Source organism: Girardinichthys multiradiatus, chromosome 14, assembly GCF_021462225.1.
Source record: "Girardinichthys multiradiatus isolate DD_20200921_A chromosome 14, DD_fGirMul_XY1, whole genome shotgun sequence".
Classification (NCBI taxonomy): domain Eukaryota; kingdom Metazoa; phylum Chordata; class Actinopteri; order Cyprinodontiformes; family Goodeidae; genus Girardinichthys; species Girardinichthys multiradiatus.
Genome location: NC_061807.1, coordinates 43,948,194 through 43,965,982, shown reverse-complemented (window position 1 = coordinate 43,965,982; position 17,789 = coordinate 43,948,194). Strand labels below are relative to the sequence as shown.

The 17,789-nt window shown below is 37.9% G+C and overlaps 1 protein-coding gene across 2 annotated transcripts; it reads right to left on the bottom strand.

Annotated features, from left to right (window-relative positions):
- Window positions 1-807: 807 nt before the first annotated feature.
- LOC124880961 (macrosialin-like) lies at window positions 808-10,883 on the bottom strand. Of its 2 annotated transcripts, XM_047386433.1 has the most exons (7): window positions 10,726-10,883; window positions 9,639-9,748; window positions 9,177-9,542; window positions 8,960-9,079; window positions 6,179-6,248; window positions 5,734-5,904; window positions 808-2,942 (listed from the first exon to the last, which is right to left on the bottom strand). In XM_047386433.1, the coding sequence occupies exons 1-7, from the start codon at window positions 10,793-10,795 to the stop codon at window positions 2,803-2,805; spliced, it is 1,047 nt and encodes a 348-aa protein (XP_047242389.1). In that variant the 5' UTR covers window positions 10,796-10,883; the 3' UTR covers window positions 808-2,802. The 2 variants fall into 2 exon arrangements, with proteins under 2 accessions (XP_047242389.1, XP_047242388.1); XM_047386432.1 differs by having other exon boundaries at window positions 9,177-9,748.
- Window positions 10,884-17,789: the final 6,906 nt, after the last annotated feature.

Sequence of the window (17,789 nt, the reverse complement as noted above, 5' to 3'; positions counted from 1 at the left end):
AAAATCCTTCACCACAAAGGGGATAAAAATGACTACCTAACAATAATAATAAAATACTATAAATGCACACTGAGTGTCTATGAAGATCAAACCAGCCGTTTTATGGACAAAATGTGCAATTTGGGTAAACTTAGAAAGAGAAGCCCTCCTGGTGTGCTGATGTCTCGATTGTGGCGATCAGCTGGTAGATGGTGGGCTGTGCTCTTAGCCACTAGCAGTTGATTGCGCCAAATCTCGAAAAAGGGTCATAAAACTCTGAGGCGGGAACTCAGTGGAAAAACTCCAGTAATAAAACTGGGACAAAGGAGTGGTCAGCCCACGAGGTCCACACCGCAACTGCTTTGAATGGAAAACTTTAAAAGTCCAACATCTAACTCCTGGCTGATTTAGGATCAGCTGGAAAAAAACCACACGCACCTTGCTGATCGCATCCACACTGCGTGATTCAGCACACTTGCACAGCAAATCAAACAGCTCAGAATAAAGCACTTCAATCAGTTTTGTGGGAGCCAAGTTAAGTAAGTTTATATATAGTGTTTATTTTGCTGTTAAACCTTATTTTGTCTAAATAGTACTTTAATAATAAATTTAGGGTTAAAATGTAAGTAGAATAATTTTATTACGTTCATGTTTATATGTTGGGGTGTTGTTGTGATCAGGTTTGGAGAAATGCAAACTTCCTGCATGCAAATCCCATGCAGGAAGATCCCCGGCCGGGAGGCAAACCCAGGACCTTCGTGCTGCAAGACAGCAGTGCTACCAGTGCTACCAACTCCCACAAAATGTCCCACAATAAATACAAACATATTAGAAATATAGTTTTATTGGCAAATGAAGAAAGCAATTGGCAAAACAGTTCATATGCAGCAAATAAATGATCAAAACAAAAATGTCCCTTTTTTGCCTACTGCTGTATTTTACATTAGTGTAAATCCACCACAGTGCAACAACGTCAGGACTTTCAATGTATTAACAGTGCAATATCAAGACTTTTACAATACAGCATGCAAGATTTATGTTTCATTTAAAACAATTCAAATTCTCTCAGCAAATCTGACCATACAGCATGGTTTAGTTTCATCAAACATATTTTAGGAGACCGCTCCTCCCTACACAAGAAACTTTGCTGAATCTCACCAGAGTAACCCATTCATTTGGATAAAGGCAGAAAAAGTTAGACTGGATATTATGAATGCTCTTCATTCAGTTTTTCTTTTGTTTATTTTTCCCTTTTTTAATGACAACTGGAATGATCCCTTACAAGAAATTCCCTTTAGACTCTCTTGGTAGGTTTTTACTAATGCACTTAGAATCTTTTTCATTTAATCTTATACAAGTAGAAAGCCTACTGATACATCAACTGATGAAGATAATATGCCACATCAATCCCTAGGATTTTCTACAGAGTAATCTGTCCTGTTGTGGTCATTAATTTACTATGTTTCTGCATTAAAAAGTTTCATCTCTAGAGCACAACTTAAATGTATCTGTGGCTAGAAAAAGGGACAGCCTACCAAGAAAAAAAAAAACAAGAACAAAAAACAATAAACTAAAGCTAATATATGTTAAATTGCCATTCTGGGGCAAACACACAACTTAAGAAAATCATATGCCAATGAAACATTTGCTCTAAAGAAACACTGCAAAAGCTGCATTTTCTCTTTTGAACAGGTGAAAGTCCAATCAGTTAAATTAAGTTTACAAAATCTTAATATTTGCACTGTTAAACCAGTAAACCACACTTAGAAAATACAACAAGGATGCTACTAGAACTGAAATTGTACAAAATCATATTTCTTGTAACTGGATGACTTGACTGACTGCTTGATAGTGTTTGTTTAAATAAAATCCAAACTGTCCCAGACTTCTTGCGCCTGTGTTGGTCGTGGGGGTAACACTGGTTGCTGTTACCAGGAATTTGGTAAAGGATTTTGTTACAACATGTAATATCGTCTAAGTGTGGTCTCAATCACTAACTTCAAGTCATCCTCAAAACTTCATATTTTTTCACTTTATAATTTATGATTTCCAAAAAGCAGTGTATGTTCTTTTTAATATTTAATGAAAGGACAGAATAAAATCTAGTCTAAGAAAGACAGCTGAACAGCAATCATTGCAATTATTACCAAAATAATCCCTTTCAGTTTTTCCTTTGTGTTGATTATTGTTTCACTCATATAAAATAAGCCACTAATCTCATGTTTAAGAGATGATTACAAACAGGATGTTACTTAAAAAAAAACAACAGATTTACAAAGACAGTTAAATCTATCAAGAATTTTCAGATGGAACCTGATTGTAAATTTCAAAGAACACAGGTTAAAATCTGAGGCCTAATTGTCTCACTAAATAGTGAAAGTATAGTGCTAGGGACACTAAAAGAAAGGTGTTAATGTTACCATTTCTTTATTACCCTGTCTTTTTTTACATAACAAATCAATAATGAAAGATTTTACCAAGACATCCTAATCAGTTTTCATGATAATGTCAGTTTACAGAGAATTTAGTTTGCCAGTGATGTGTGTATTTTCATTTTGATGAAGTTTGGGGTGAAACTTGTGTAATGTGTAGTTTTATGTATAAATGTATTTTGCTAATGTACTGTGCAAGTATTTTTTTCTCTGTGTTTAAAGTTACAATGTGTATCTCTGATTCAAACATTATTAACAGCAATAAATCCAAAAAAATGTAACAGATGGGGTATGTAAAAGGTGGCAGCAGGTGCCTGAGTGGAAGAGCCTTTTTACCAGAACTCCCTGTTACAGAAGGTCACTTCTTTTAGACCTATAGCCGGTCCCTCCTTTAGAGCGACTGATAGCCAGCTGCCCTTCTTCTGCGGCCCAGCAGGTACACTATCAGCACGATAATAATGAGCACCAGAAGAGTCACTCCCACCGCAATGGCAATGCGGTAATCAGGCTGGTCCGCTGGACAAGGGTCAGCTGCACGACACACAAAAAGCACAAAAACTTAGTAATTTTAAATAAAAACTTTAACACTGCAATTTATCTTAGGAGTTAAAATTAAAAAGCCAAATCAACATCTAAATCATTGTCCCATTTGAAGGTTAACATTTTCCTCCCATAATGTGTTGGTGAATTTTAACATGTAAAGTCCAAGAAAAAGTCTCAGACTGCTGAGGGGCAGCACCAAAAACTCGGTCTGGGTCACGCTAGTTTTTTTAAATAAACAATCCATGCCGTTCATGTGGCCCACTCTGGTATCTGTCTCACTGACACTCCCACAGACTGAGCACTGTGAGCAGTAGCAACACCCCCTCATTCACCAGGTTACTGGACAGCTCCCTATAGGCTGTAAAATGGAGCAAAAGGGACAGCCATAGAGAAGAAATGGAGCACAGAGAGGATAAAACAGAAAAAGAAAAACATTGCTACTAATCCAGCAAAGTGCTGTAAATTAATATTTGTTCCTAAGGGAGCAGGTCAGACATAAACACTAGTGGTGAAGAGGGGGCCAAAACAAACTTAGTAATATAAATTTAAAATGTAAAAACATTATGTTTAGGTGGTGGACATCAGCAGTAGGAGTCAGAGCAGAAACCTTCAAATACAATTTAAGAGCACAAAACACATATGCAGGCTATGCTTTTAGAATATTTTTTGCTTCACCTTTGATGATCTACATACAATAAACTTTATAAATATAGATTATGTCCAATGTTAATCTCATTTCGCAGAGCAGCCAGAAGTACTCAGTGAGAATAAGAGAGACACAGGGAAAGAAAAGAACAGCAAAAGTCATGACAAGCAATTTGATCATTTTGCCTACCCTCACCTCCAGGATTTAAGATAAGATGGAGAAATTAACTCCATTTGGATTTATGTTTTCAATGCCACTCATATCAGACAAGCCAAAAAATTATTCCCAATGTATCCAACTCATACAGAAAATGGCTGACATATGAAACACTTCCTGTTCTGTTCAGTATACCTTGCATTTGCAAAGCAAAGAAGGCATGCATGGTTGGAAAGATGTCTATCAGCAAATTCAAGAGCATGAGAAAGGAACTGGTCAAAGAGAAAGCACAGAATCTTTTTTTTTTCCTCAGACGCTGCAATTTAGACATCCATACTCTGTTATGTGACAAGCAGAAGTCAGTTCAGCGAGACCAGGTCAGAAAGAGAAGGCAGGTCTTGTGTTATTGATATTGTAAATGTTATTAGTAAATGTGGGCTTAGCTACAGAGGATGCCGCCATGAAGCTGCATACAACTTAGAAAACCTGCCTGTCAACTATGGCAACTGTATAGAGGTTTAACATTAAATGTTGTTTACTAGCACTGCCATACTTGCACAATGATCACCTGCACTGTTGTATTGCTCTTGCATCTTATACTGCTCTATATTTACTCTCACTCACTTAAAACTGTGCACATATATTTATATTATATTGTAGATATGTTTATACTGTTTAATTTGTACTGTATTGCACCGACTACGCCAAAACAAATTCCTTGTATGTCCAAAAACGTACTTGGCAATAAAGCTTTTCTGATTCTGATTCTGATGTTAAAATTTGTTTAATGTTACAGAGAATAAACCAACACATCTGCAGTGCTCCACCTGTCTACCTCTCATGTGTTGTATGATACTATGATTGAATGTCATATTCGTAGTGAGTTTAAAAAAGGCTGAATCATAGCATAATGCAAGTGAACATATTTTTTGTTTATGTGATTGGAGCACAGATTATTGAAATATCAGTCACATTTATTTTCATAGTGCACTCAACTTCACTCAGTCTAGGTGGTGGCCTAGAATGTTATCAAATTTCCAGCCTGGATTATCATTCTAGCTCCCTGTATTAGGTAACACTCAAAGAGTCTTCACTTAGTATAAATATAGCTTTTAGCCAAAGGCTAATGCTAGCAACTTGCCTGAGTGGAGCAAGCCTAAAGCATGTTAAACCTCCTCTGAGCTATAAATATTGGCAACTCATGCAAATCATGTTTTCTACTGCTGTCAAAGTTGCATTGGATGGTTACTGACAAATACATCTGTGGATGTTGGTTGGTGGTTGACAACAATGACTAATATGAAAACTGAATGTTTTAAGCATAACATGTCAGAGGAACTGGAAGGAAAAGTCCTGAAGAGGAAAATCAAAAAAATAGCACCGACACGACCTGCTGTGGTATTTAAAGATCGCTGTTTTGGCAGAAATCAGTTGGTCTTGACCCAATTCTCACAAATCCTCAGCAATTGCATGGGTTTATCAAGAATGAAGACAATCACAAAGTTACTTTTTGCAGGTAAGATACTGACTGCTCATAACTTTCAGTAAGACCCCTAAAAAACAGAGCTATTCTGTAAAAACAAGTATTCTTTCTTTCCATGTGTGCACAGATAGTGTTAAGTTCAACTCATGTTGTTAAGGATTTTTGTTGCTGGTGCATTTAGATTCTAGTTAAACCTGCTTTTCTTGAGACACAGCATTCTCACCAAACTGTTGCAGATCACAAGGACCTCTGTGCAAACGTACTGTCAGAGCAAGCAAAGCGTTGCAAGAAGCAAAGCAAACTGAGCAGTTAATTATACAAATGTATTGGAGCCAGGCTTCACCTTTATATACTTTCATGTACATTAGCAGGTATATTATTGCTCTAAATTGTTGTTTTTTTATTCAAACAGGAAGAAGTGTCTCGCAAAAATATTATTGCTCGTGTTTTGAAGCTAATGTCTTTTGTATTTTCTTTCTCTCAGGAACACTTACGATAGCCAAAGTCTTTGTTAGTAATATTGAAGGCTTGCATTCTGTCCTTATTGACATCTAGGTACAGTCCAGATCCCATGTAGATAGACTCTTCCCTGCAGGAGTAGGAGTGTCCAATCTTTGCAGCAAACAGATGCAGCGACGCATTGTTGGCAATGTACCTTTGAGTTCCTGAAACAGTATGACAAGGTAATTATCAGGTGCTTGTAGGAGACTGTATTGTTTCTCACAAAAGAAAGTGGTGATTAGATGAGATCACATGTTAAAGCAAACTTGTTGGACTACACTGGACAGAAAAAGGCTTGATTGTTACTGACATCACATGCTGAGAGACGCACAAACAAGGAAGAAATCCAATAAGTTTTTTTTTATCTTATTGCATATGCAATGATCAAATATGAAGAGTCCAATATCTAATCAGCAGGATGGAGTGTCTTTAACTCACCTGTCTTTGTGAAGGGGTAGTTAAGATTGAATGAAACACTATCAACATAGACGGTATTATTAGCAACATTCTGAGGGAATAAAAGAAAACATGACAACTTGTTATTCATTTGCACTTATAACAGACTTCACTGAAATTTAGCTAGAATATTAATGAATGCTATAAATAGTATGATTCTAATGGACATCTCTGTTTATACAGCATTTATATTAAAATCACAAGGCTCTCCTTCCTGTAGAAAAACTTGTGGAAGTTGTAAAGTTTTCACCAGAAAATGTACAACATATCTCAACAACTGTCAAACTCTGAAGGTGTGAATCAGATAAAATAAAAGGAATCCCCAAAAGCAAATGCAAAATTATTGTGACGTATGATTCTGGTTCACAGTTAATTTACAGCTGCCTATGTACTAAAATACTTTATTCCAACTGTTAATGGGAAGTGACTGAGGGTCATGTGAAACACATTCAGAATGCACTCAGTTTGGGAAATCTCTACTTGGCTTGCTAGTTAACTGCAAGCAATTTGTGTTAAATGCAAATGCAGAATAATAAGGCAAGGACTTGCCTTGAATGGTGATCGACTCTATTTCGATTGTCAGACAGGGAGAACATGAGTCATCTAAACTTTCCCCGTTAGCTGCTATATTTGCCTACTCTGTTCCTCTGACAGAGTAGGCAAGTGCCAAGAAAGTACCAAACATCCCTTTAAATAGTATTTATCATGTTGATTATTTCAATGCTCCACTGTTTGTCCAGCTCTGTACGCATAATACTTCAGCAACACAGCAACGGTTTTTCCTGTTTCTTTTTCACATGAATTTCAGATAATAATAATCTGGAGTTGCTAATTAAAGCTAAAAATCAAACTTTGATGCAGTCCTAATAAGTAGTTTTCCAGGCTTTCTGAAGGTGTTTCAAAGACTACCTGATGCATAGAAGGCAAGCATTAAGAAATTAGCTCCAGAACCTTTTTCCTGATATTGTACGCACCTTTTATTTTGTTCTTATTTCTTTATATAATTTCAATTATTTTATACAGCAGTTTTTATTTGCTTTCTATCTCAAAGATATAAAGTGTAAATACTTTAAACACCTGAGATTTTAAGCTCCCGTGTCTTTTAACCAGACCACCTGGATAAAGATCTGTCTAGGTTCATCTAGAAACAGAAGCTGCTCAGCTCTGCTTCTGGAACAGATAAGAATTCCATCTTAACCTTTCAGGTCTATTTAACTATTTGCACGGCTCTGCAGATTGACAAGCTGTATCCCCCAGGGACCAGCCTGTTGCCCAGGTAACAGCACTGGGCGTTTTACACACAGAGCAGGGTGTCGTAAAAAGTTCATCACTGCAACTTATTCTGTCTGTATTAAGGTCAGGGGTCAGCAACCTTTTTAACCCTGAGAGCCATATTTGCCTTCAGTCCAGCTACTAAGCAAAAGCTTAATGCTCCTTTAAAAGAAAATAGCTTTTTTTTAACCATTTCTACTAAAGGAAGTTTCGGTAGATTTGTTTAAATTGAAGAAAATAATTTTCTTTTTGTTTAGGCCACCATATTAAGGCTTCTACCCCACAGGTTTAGTGCAAGAGTTTAGTTTTGTCTCTGTTGTGAATTCCAATACTGTTCAGAAAACATCTATAGCCAGCTTGCTAAGATAAGAGGGCATTAATGAATTGGATGTTATCAATTCAGAAATCATTTTGATCACTGACGCTGTCCTTTTATTACCACTGCCTTTTCCACAGGCCTTCATACGTTTTCTGTGTTGAGTCTGACAAACAGGAACCTGAAGTTAGCGGTTAGATTTAGTAAAGGGCTATCTTACTACTTTTCAAGAATCTAAACTTGATCAACTCTGCAGCAGATAACAAACCACTAAAGCATCTTGAAGAGCCCTGACCCAATTCAACCCCTGGGTTTAAGGATTATTAGACAACACTGTGAGCCGGTTAAGGAAATAATAACCAGATTACCAGTTTTTGCTCATTGAAGTCCTTTTCCAGAAGTTACAATCAGTCCTCTGTTTTTGCTTTAAATAAAAGAAGCTGTGGCGTAACTGGCAAAAAAAAAATCTATCTCATGGATTGTGTTGAGTTGTTATTTGGTGCATTAATATATCAGATTAAGGGCCATTGGCACTGTCTGGATCTGTTTCATTTTGCTACACATCTGGATGCTGTTGCAAAAGCAGACTTAGGAAAGCAGGTTAAATGCAGTTTGCTAAGCATTCTCTGGTACAATGTGCTCCAATTGCACTGATGAAACTTGAAACAATATCATTTCATGATAAGATCAGCTGAACCAGAATCAGACGGGGTAGTTCCTGTGTCAAGTTGAGTTGCTTGATTAAATTCTACTTTATTGGAACATGATGTTTTCATTCAAATTATGGTTCCATGTTAAATAGAATCATCATTACTATATGTTTCTATCTATCAGACTGAATCCGTTTAACCACTGACAGAATCCCAGAGATCCATTTGGGTAAGGAAGTTTGTTTTTAGAAGCAATTTGCCAAATGTACTTCCCTTTTTTGAAGCTTTTTTCTCTAATTCTAATTTCTATGAAAATGTTGATTTTTCATCATCAAACGTTTGCAGATTGAACATTGGTTCTTTCAAAAACATTGACTGGACCCACTGACTTCCTTAGAACCAAACATGTCCTTTTTACCGGTCATGGTAAACAGAAAATACTCTAATTTTAAATTCTAGATTCTAAATTCTAGTGTAATGGACAATGACTGAAGGGGACAACTGTACGATGGAAATAAAAAGTACCTTGTTGAAGAGGAAGGTAATGAAGCCCTGTTCGAAGGAAATGGTCAGGTTAGCTTTGATTTCCATGCATCCACCAAAAGTTTTAGTTTTAGATGGTTGGACAATGAAGGTTCCATTGGCCTGAGAAAGGAAAAAATGTGAATAATAAGATATCTTTTTCTGGATTTGAAGACTTGAAGTAGTTAACAAGACCTTTCAGGTAGCTGATGGAACATACCTTCTGTGTTTCCAGTCTGATCTGTAATGCCATCTGAGCCTTCAGGCAAATTTCTTTGCCGTTCGTCAGATTATAGTTTCCTACAGTCAAATTGGTAGGTGGAGTAGGTGTAGGTGCTGTTGTGGGTTTAGGAGTCGTGGGTTTAGTCGTGGGTTTAGTCGTGGGTTTAGTCGTGGGTTTAGTCGTGGGTTTAGTTGTGGGTTTAGTCGTGGGTTTAGTCGTGGGTTTAGTCGTGGGTGCAGTTGTGGGTTTAGTCGTGGGTTTAGTCGTGGGTTTAGTTGTGGGTTTAGTCGTGGGTGCAGTTGTGGGTTTAGTCGTGGGTGCAGTTGTGGGTTTAGTCGTGGGTTTAGTCGTGGGTTTAGTTGTGGGTTTAGTCGTGGGTGCAGTTGTGGGTTTAGTCGTGGGTTTAGTCGTGGGTGCAGTTGTGGGTTTAGTCGTGGGTTTAGTCGTGGGTTTAGTTGTTGCCGTTGTAGTATTGAGTCCAGCAGTAGAGGTTGAAACTTGAAACGCTTCTGCAGAACTCATAGAAGAAGACGGTTTGGATTTAATTGTGTCTTCTGCCAATGACCGTGCTTTAATGAAAAAGACAGAGGAAAATGAGTCTCAATATTTATTTTTCCACCACTGAGCTAAAGTAGTACTTTTGAAATATTGTTTTTCTGTTTTCCCAAGTAACAGCCTCACAGAGTGTCTGCCTGATGTATGATGCTACTAGCAGACAGCAAAAGGAAGCAACCTTTCTTTTAGACTGTAAAACTAAAACAAAATGCAGCAAACATGAAAAGAAGAAACTCCATGTGGGTTGGTTTTATTTATCTTGGCAACCAAATTTCCTTTAAATATTTAATGCATCGAATTGTGTGACAGCAGATTTAGGTCAAGCAATGTTTTTTCAAAGCAGGGCTTTGTAAGGAAGAATCTATATGTGGTAACTGAAGCATTCAAAGCTTGTTACAATACAATTTTTAAGCAAGGCAGATAAACAAAGATCATAAGCATATCAGAAAAGTAAATTTAAACTAATTCTAAATAACACAATTGCCAAAATATAAAATGTAAATACTTTTCTGCAAGATGACTTCAGGCATGTGTTCAAGGCTTGACCTAAGTGGATTATTTGATCATTAAAATAAAACTGTCAATATTGGAGATTTTGAAAACGGCCCAAGATGGCCCATGTTTTTCAGTGCTTTTTTCACTCCAACTATAGGCTTTAGCAAAAGAACAAAATTCATGCAGAAACAAGCCGCCATCATCTCTCAGCAGTCATGTGACTTGGAGCTGTGACTGTAAGCGAAAGAGTGGTTTTTGAACAATCCAGGAAGTCACAACGAGGTCTGTTATAATCAGCTCCGGCATAATTTTTTACAGCAGACATATCAAACTCTGTAACACAGTGATGATACTCCAGCATCAGTTCAATACAGAATATAATAACTAAATATTTCATGTATTAAATAAAGTGACAGTACATTCTGCTTTTACTCGTACACCTATTTGCAATCTTTAACTAGCTGTTCAAAGATGTTTTTGATCTTTTTCCCCTTACCTGTGAGAGCACAACAAGCAACAAGGATCAACACAGCAACTTTCTGCATGGTGACAGGTCTTGACTGCATGGTGACAGGTCTTGACTGACTGCCTTGCTCAGTGTTCCTCACACTAGCCTAACACGCAAAAAGAGTGATCCACCTCCTTACATAAAGACATGCCTGAGTCAAGGTACTGCAACATCAGAGGAAGCACGAACTGTGTGCTTCAAAATAAAAGCAGCATCTGTTACTGTTATCTGTTATACTCCTTATACTATTTTAAATCTAATGTACTTACTTCCTGTATCAATCAGAACTATAAATTCTTGCATGCAGCAGAATCCACTCTTTTACCTGTGGCTCATCCAGAGCAGCAAAAGGAGAGACATTGCACCTGAACATACTGACCTGGCTGAGCTGGGCTACTTCAAAACTTGGAGACAAAATTGAGTATAATCTGATGCTCGTGTACTTGTTGATCATAGACTGACCAAAAGTTAAGCAGTTGTTCGGGCTCCTCTGTTCACACCAACCACAGCTTCTCATTGCCCCTGGACCCCTGTCCTGTTCTTCAGAACAGTTCACATAAGAGGTGGTGTCTGGGGAGAGAAATATTAGTTTAGGATATATAATAGTCAAAATATTGTTTATTTCATCGTGCTTTGCTTGTTTGTGACGCTAAAGTATTTAAGTGCTAGCAGGCTACCTGCTAAGCTAACACTAATGGCCATTAAGTGCTAACAGGCGTTTAAGCCTTAAGGCTAGTTTATTTGTTTGGGTTAGTGTTTTAAAGTTAAAATAAACTTTATTTCAATGTGTAGTTTAAGCACAAAGAGTATATAACAAATTGCCAGCGCGCATACATACATTCATATCAATGGTAGTTAAAGGTACATGTGACCTTAAAGGGGTTGCTAAATGAGCTATTTTTGGCTTTGATAACTGAGCCATGATATCAACACGTTCATTTGCCGTTCGTTTGCCACTTTTTGAGCGGCAATGAACGTTCCTCTCCGTCATGTCAGTCCATCACTCCATCACTCCATTCAATTATCCATTGTGATGGTTAGTTAACAACATTAAAAATCAAATGTCCAAAATGTTATTTACCATAATATTGGTGGCTGTTTGAAACAAAATATGTTAAGATTCAATTGTCCAAAAGGTTATTGATTACATTTTTCACTGCAGTCTTATAAATGTAATCAATACAGGAGTATTACCACCGGTTTTTGATTTGTTGAAGGTGCACTGCAAATGCTATGAAGAGTAAAAAATAATTTAGAAATATACAAGATATGGAAATGGACAATTAGAAAAAGATAATAGGACAAACTTTTAAAATCAAATTATTTTCCTTTTATTTATTACAGTGTTGTTCATGTGTAGCAAGCATACTTTCTATGTAAAAAAAAAACCAAAAGCAATTCTATAATGTTAATGACTGTAAATAATAGAGAATAAAGAGAGTAAACTTGGTAGAGTTAAAACAAAGGGACACTTTAGAGTATTACACCTCTAAAGTGTCCTTTAGAGGTGTAATACTGAACTGTTGAACTTTACATTAGCTCATCTTATAGATATGATCTATCTAAAGATCTATCTAAATGTGCAATCCTTGTTTCTGCAGTTATTGTTTTGCAGAAGAAGTCCTGGGTTATTCCAGTTGCATATTCACACCTTTCACTGTTTTTAATAGAATGTGTTTGCAGAACAATTATTATGAAAGACCAAATTTTATTGTTTGCTATATAGCTTCTCTTATGTAGTTATCATCTGTAAATAAATACAAATGTGTATATTTACATATTAGGCTTCTGTAAGGTGTTTTGAGTTAAATTGCAGGGCTTTTATATTGACAGTAAAGAAAAGGAAGTGTCTCTGTTCATTCTGTAGTTCCAAAACATTAGAAGTTGTTTACCAGACAGCAATGTAGAAGAAACGAAACTAATGTGAAAGCAGGAAAGGCAGGGTAGAGGCCTTCACCGAAATTACAGTGTACAGAGTCTGAACAAACCAGAAGGTTTCTATGACTCCTCACATGATTTCCCTGCTGCGCTATTCAAAAATATCAGTTAGCAATACATGCTTTCAGCTGGAGGAAGGATGTGTGTTAGTCTCCCTTATAACCGTGCTCCTTTATGTTAGAAGTAAAAATTTATAGTCAGGACTGCAGGGGTTATACTAGGCACTTTCAAACTAAAGCCATACTAACAATGTAACAGTGGTAAATGTAGCTGCTTGTTTAATTCTATAAATTATTGTAACATCCGAACTAGAGTGCGATCCTTTTCTGAGAATGAGGTGTTATTCAAAATTCTGTTTGAACATACTTGGGGTCAGAAGTCATTTTGTACTGCCAAGTGGTATTTATGGAAGATGTTCAATATGTATTACCTTATGGGTAGGTGGGTGCCATAGTTATACGTAATCATGGATCGCTGATAAATTGTGGTTAAAATTTCTGGATATGTTTTTTAGGAGAAATGAACCTTTTCTTGAGACCCAAAAACAGAAAGGGCCATCCAGGCACTGTCACTGTAACAAAAAGCTGCAGAAATAGTAACAATGTACAGTTTAATAGGTGTAGTTCCAATAACACCAGCAGAAGCAGTATTAGTATTATCAGTATTAGATCTGAAAGAGTATATGTAGCGCTTTTTTCTAATTTGGGTTTTATTCAGAATCAATTATTTATTAGGATCGATAGGAATGTATGTACTTGACTTGAAATCTGTGTGATTCGTTTGAATTGACTGTAAAGTGTCTTGAGATGACATGTGTTGTGAATTGGCACTATATAAATAAAATGTAATTAAATTGAAATCAGGAGGTTTATTTCCTCAGCTGACAAAACTCAGAAGATATTTTCTGACCTCATGTGACACATAAAGAGGAAATAAAAGGGTTTCTTAACCACACATTGTGACACAGTTTAATGTTGCTGTTTCTGTCAGACTTGTTCTCACCCCAGTCTTGTGACTAGCTGCTCACCCAATCTGTCAGAAATGCATTCCCTGAGACACACAAGCCCAAACACGACAGGCTTTTGTCTGCATAGGTTTCACATGTGGTTTTTTTGGAATTTCAGAAGTCGACATAAAAACTGACCTCTCTAAAAATCTTACATTTTAACAATAAAACTTAAGATAAATGTCTAAAATTGCTTTCATGGCCTAAACTCAGGGTGCTTTACAAATTGCAGATTGGGAAGTTTAGGATCCAGAATTGGTGGTGCTTCAACAATGTTAAGCTTTAAAAAACTCTAAACGCTCAACAATTTAACCCTCTTCTGTATTGATTTTGTTTTCTTTTTTTGGTGTTGTGGTTTTTAAAAACTGCATCTCATAATTTTAGCGCTTGTGTTGACCTGCAATGATGTATGATGATAGCAGAAACAAAAACAAGGCAACGGTAAGGCTGAGATAGTCCGGACATATGCAGAGGGATAGTGAATATGCTAGACAGAGTACGTGGAATATGGCGCTGAAAGAGAGGACAAAAGAAACAAAATCACAGTTCATGGAGGAGATGCAGAGGGTTGGTGTGAGTTTACAGAGGAGGATGAGATGGAGGCAGGTGATCTGCCACACATTCTTGATTGGGGTTAGGTCTGGCCAGTCTAACACACGAATATGTTTTGTTTTATACCATTCCAATGTAGCCCTGGCTTTATGTTTAGGGCCGTTGACCTGCTGGAAGGTGAACCTCCCCCCAGTCTCAAGTCTTCTGCAGACTCCAACAGGTTTTCTTCCAGGATTGCCCTGTATTTGGCTCCATCTATCTTCCCATCAACTCTGACCACCTTCCCTGTCCCTGGTGAAGAGGAGCACCCCCAGAGCATGATGCAGCCACCACCATATGTGACAGTGGGGATGGTGTGTTCAGAGTGATGTGCAGTGTTAGTTCTCCACCACACATGGCGGTTTGCATTTTGACCAAAAAGTTAAATTTTGATCTCGTCTGACCAAAGCACCTTCTTCCACATGTTTGCTGTGTCCCCAACACTGCTTCTGGCAAACTGCAAACGGGACTTCTTATGGTTTTCTTTTAACAATGGCTTTCTTCTTGCCACTCTTCCATAAAGACCACATTTGTGCAGTGCACAACTAATAGTTGCCCTGTGAACAGATTCCCCCAACTGAGCTGTGGGTCTCTGCAGTTCCTCTAGAGTCACCATGGGCCTCTTGGCTGCATCTCTGATCAGTGCTCTCCTTGTTCGGCCTGTAAGTTTATGTGGACGGCCTTGTCTTGGTAGGTTTACAGTTGTGCCATACTCTTTCCATTTCCAGATGATGGATTGAACAGAGCTCCCTGAGATGTTCAAAACTTGTGAATTTTATTTTATAGCCTAAGCCTGCTTTAAACTTCTCCACAACTTTATCCCTGATCTGTCTGATGTGTTCCTTGGACTTTATGATGCTGTTTACTCCCCAATATTCTGTTAACCAACCGCTGAGGCCGTTACAGAGCAGCTGTATTTGTACTGAGATTAGATTACACACAGGTGGACTCTATTTAGTCATTAGCAATCATCATGCTATTTATGAAGGCAATTGGTTGCACTTGGAGTAAAGGGAGCTGAATACTTTTGCACACTGCACTTTTCAGTTTTTTTATTTGTAAAAAATGTTTTAAATAATATATCATTTTTGTTCCACTTCACAATTGTATACCACTTTTTGTTGGTCTTTCACAAAAAATTTTGTTTATTTCATTAAAACCTTTGTAATAGACTAACAGAAAGTAGTACATAATGGAGATAGAAAGAAATTAATGCATGGTTTTCCAGTTTTTTTACAAATGAAAATCTGAAAAAGTACTTCATGATTCGGAGTCCCTTGTTCTAATCTGCTAAAAAATGAAGCATTTTAAGAAGTCACCTAATTACTAAATAGAGACCAGTTAAGGGCAATTTATTCTTAGTATAAATCCAGCTGTGAAGGCCGGAGAAGTTCATCAGAGAACAAACAGCACCATGTAGACCAAGGAACACAGCAGACAGGTCAGGGAGAACGTTGTAGAGAAATTAAAAACAGGGTTAAGTTCTAAAACAATATCCTAAGTTTTCAACATCTCGAAGAGCTCTGTTCAATTCATCATCTGAACATGAGGAGAAATGGATGTCCACCACAACTGAAAGAATGAGAAAGGGGAGTATAAATCAGTGAAGCAGCCAAGAGGCCCATGGTAACTGTGGAGGTGCTGTAGAGATCCAAAGTTCCAGAAAAATGTAAACTAAAAAAACTGATGCGGCAGGCTAGTGCAGTTCGCTGAAATGTCATTACAGCAAATCAAAATAATACTCAGTAGTTTTTATGGCTACATGTACGCATGCCTGAGAACATTGGGGCATGCTCCTTATGAGATGATGGGTGGTGTCCTGGGCTATCTACTCCCAGATCCTGACCAGGGCATCACTGTCCAGGCCTCCAATGATATGCCTCCCCAGACCAACACCGCAGCTACTCCAGACACTTTCACATCTGTAACATGAACCTGCTGTTATCTATTAACAGAACCTGCTGATGGGTTAAGGACCTCTGACGGCCCTGTCCAGCTTTTACAGAGTAGCTGCCTGTCTCTTGGAATCTTCCCCATGCTCTTGAGACTGTGCTGGGAGACACAGCACACCTTCAGGCAATGGCACATATTGATGTGGAGGAGGACTGCCTGTGCAACCTCTGTAGGGTATACATACATGGACAAAATTGTTGGTAACCCTCGGTTAATGAAAGAAAAACCCACAATGGTCACAGAAGTAACCTAAATCTGACAAAGGTAATAATGAATAAAACTTGCAAAGTCAACGCCAGTGACTGTCCACTGTCTTCTACATGCTCATCCAGGAGGACGGAATGCTGCAAGTCACTGACTGGATGCAATCTGCTGGGTTTCCTTAGATAGAAAAACTTTTTATCCAATTTGAATAAAAAGCTAACTCCAACTGCATTGTTCAATGGTTAGGATTAATTGGAATGTATGTACCTGACTGTTGTGAAGTGCCTTGAGACAACATGTGTTGTGAATTGGCGCTATATAAATAAAACTGAATTGAATTGAATTTTCCTCTTAGCCATTCTTGGGTGTTTTTAGCTGTGTGTTTTGGGTCATTATCCTGTTGCAAGACCCATGACCTGCGACTGAGACCAATCATTCTGACACTGGGCAGGACATTTCTCTCTAGAATCCCTTGGCAGTCTTGAGATTTCATTATACCCTGCACAGATTCAAGACACCCTGTGCCAGATGCAGCAAAGCAGTCCCAGAACATAACAGAGCCTCCTCCATGTTTTATAGTAGGGACTGTTCTTCTCTTCATATGCTTCATTTTTCCATCTATGAACATAGAGCTGATGTCCCTTGCCAAAAAGTAAAATTTTTGTCTCATCTGTCCATAGCACATTCTCCCAGAAGTTTTGTAGCTTGTCAACATGTAGTTTGGCAAATTCCAGTCTGGATTTTTTATTATTTGTTTTCAACAATGGTGTTCTACTTGGTTGTCTCGCATTAAATCCACTTTGCCTCAAATAACGTTGGATGGTCCAATCTGACACTGGTGTTCCTTGAGCTTGAAGTTCACCTTTAATCTCTTTAGAGGTTTTTCGGGCTCTTTTGTTACCGTTCGTCTCTTTGTTTTGTCATCAATTTTCCTCCTGCAGCCACGTCCAGGGAGGTTGGCTACAGTCCCATGGATCTTAAATTTCTGAATAATATGTGCAACTGTAGTCACAGGAACATGAAACTGCTTGGAGATGATCTTATAACCTTTACCTTCAACATGCTTCTGTATAATTTTCTTTCTAATCTCCTGAAACAACTCTTTCCTTCGCTTCCTCTGGTCCATGTTGAGTGTGGTACAAACCATGTCACCAAAGAGCACAGTGACTACCTGTAGCCCTATATATAGGCCCACTGACTGAATACAGGAATGTAGACACCTATGATGCTAATTAATAGACACACCTTGATTTGACCTGTCCAGGGTGTACCCTGCCTCTCGCCCATAGACTGCTGGAGATAGGCACCAGCTCCCCCCGTGACCCACTATGGAATAAGTGGTAGAAAATGACTGACTGAC

What these genes read in the sequence shown, in the direction of transcription:
- LOC124880961 (XM_047386432.1), bottom strand. Translation starts at nt 10,795, where the DNA reads ATGCAGTCAAGACCTGTCACCATGCAGAAAGTTGCTGTGTTGATCCTT. An exon ending in CTACCCCTTCACAAAGACAG is followed by an intron (nt 5,905 to 6,178) that starts GTGAGTTAAAGA and finishes ATACTGTTTCAG; the next exon opens with GAACTCAAAGGTACATTGCC. An exon ending in TAACAAAGACTTTGGCTATC is followed by an intron (nt 2,943 to 5,733) that starts GTAAGTGTTCCT and finishes TGTGTCGTGCAG; the next exon opens with CTGACCCTTGTCCAGCGGAC.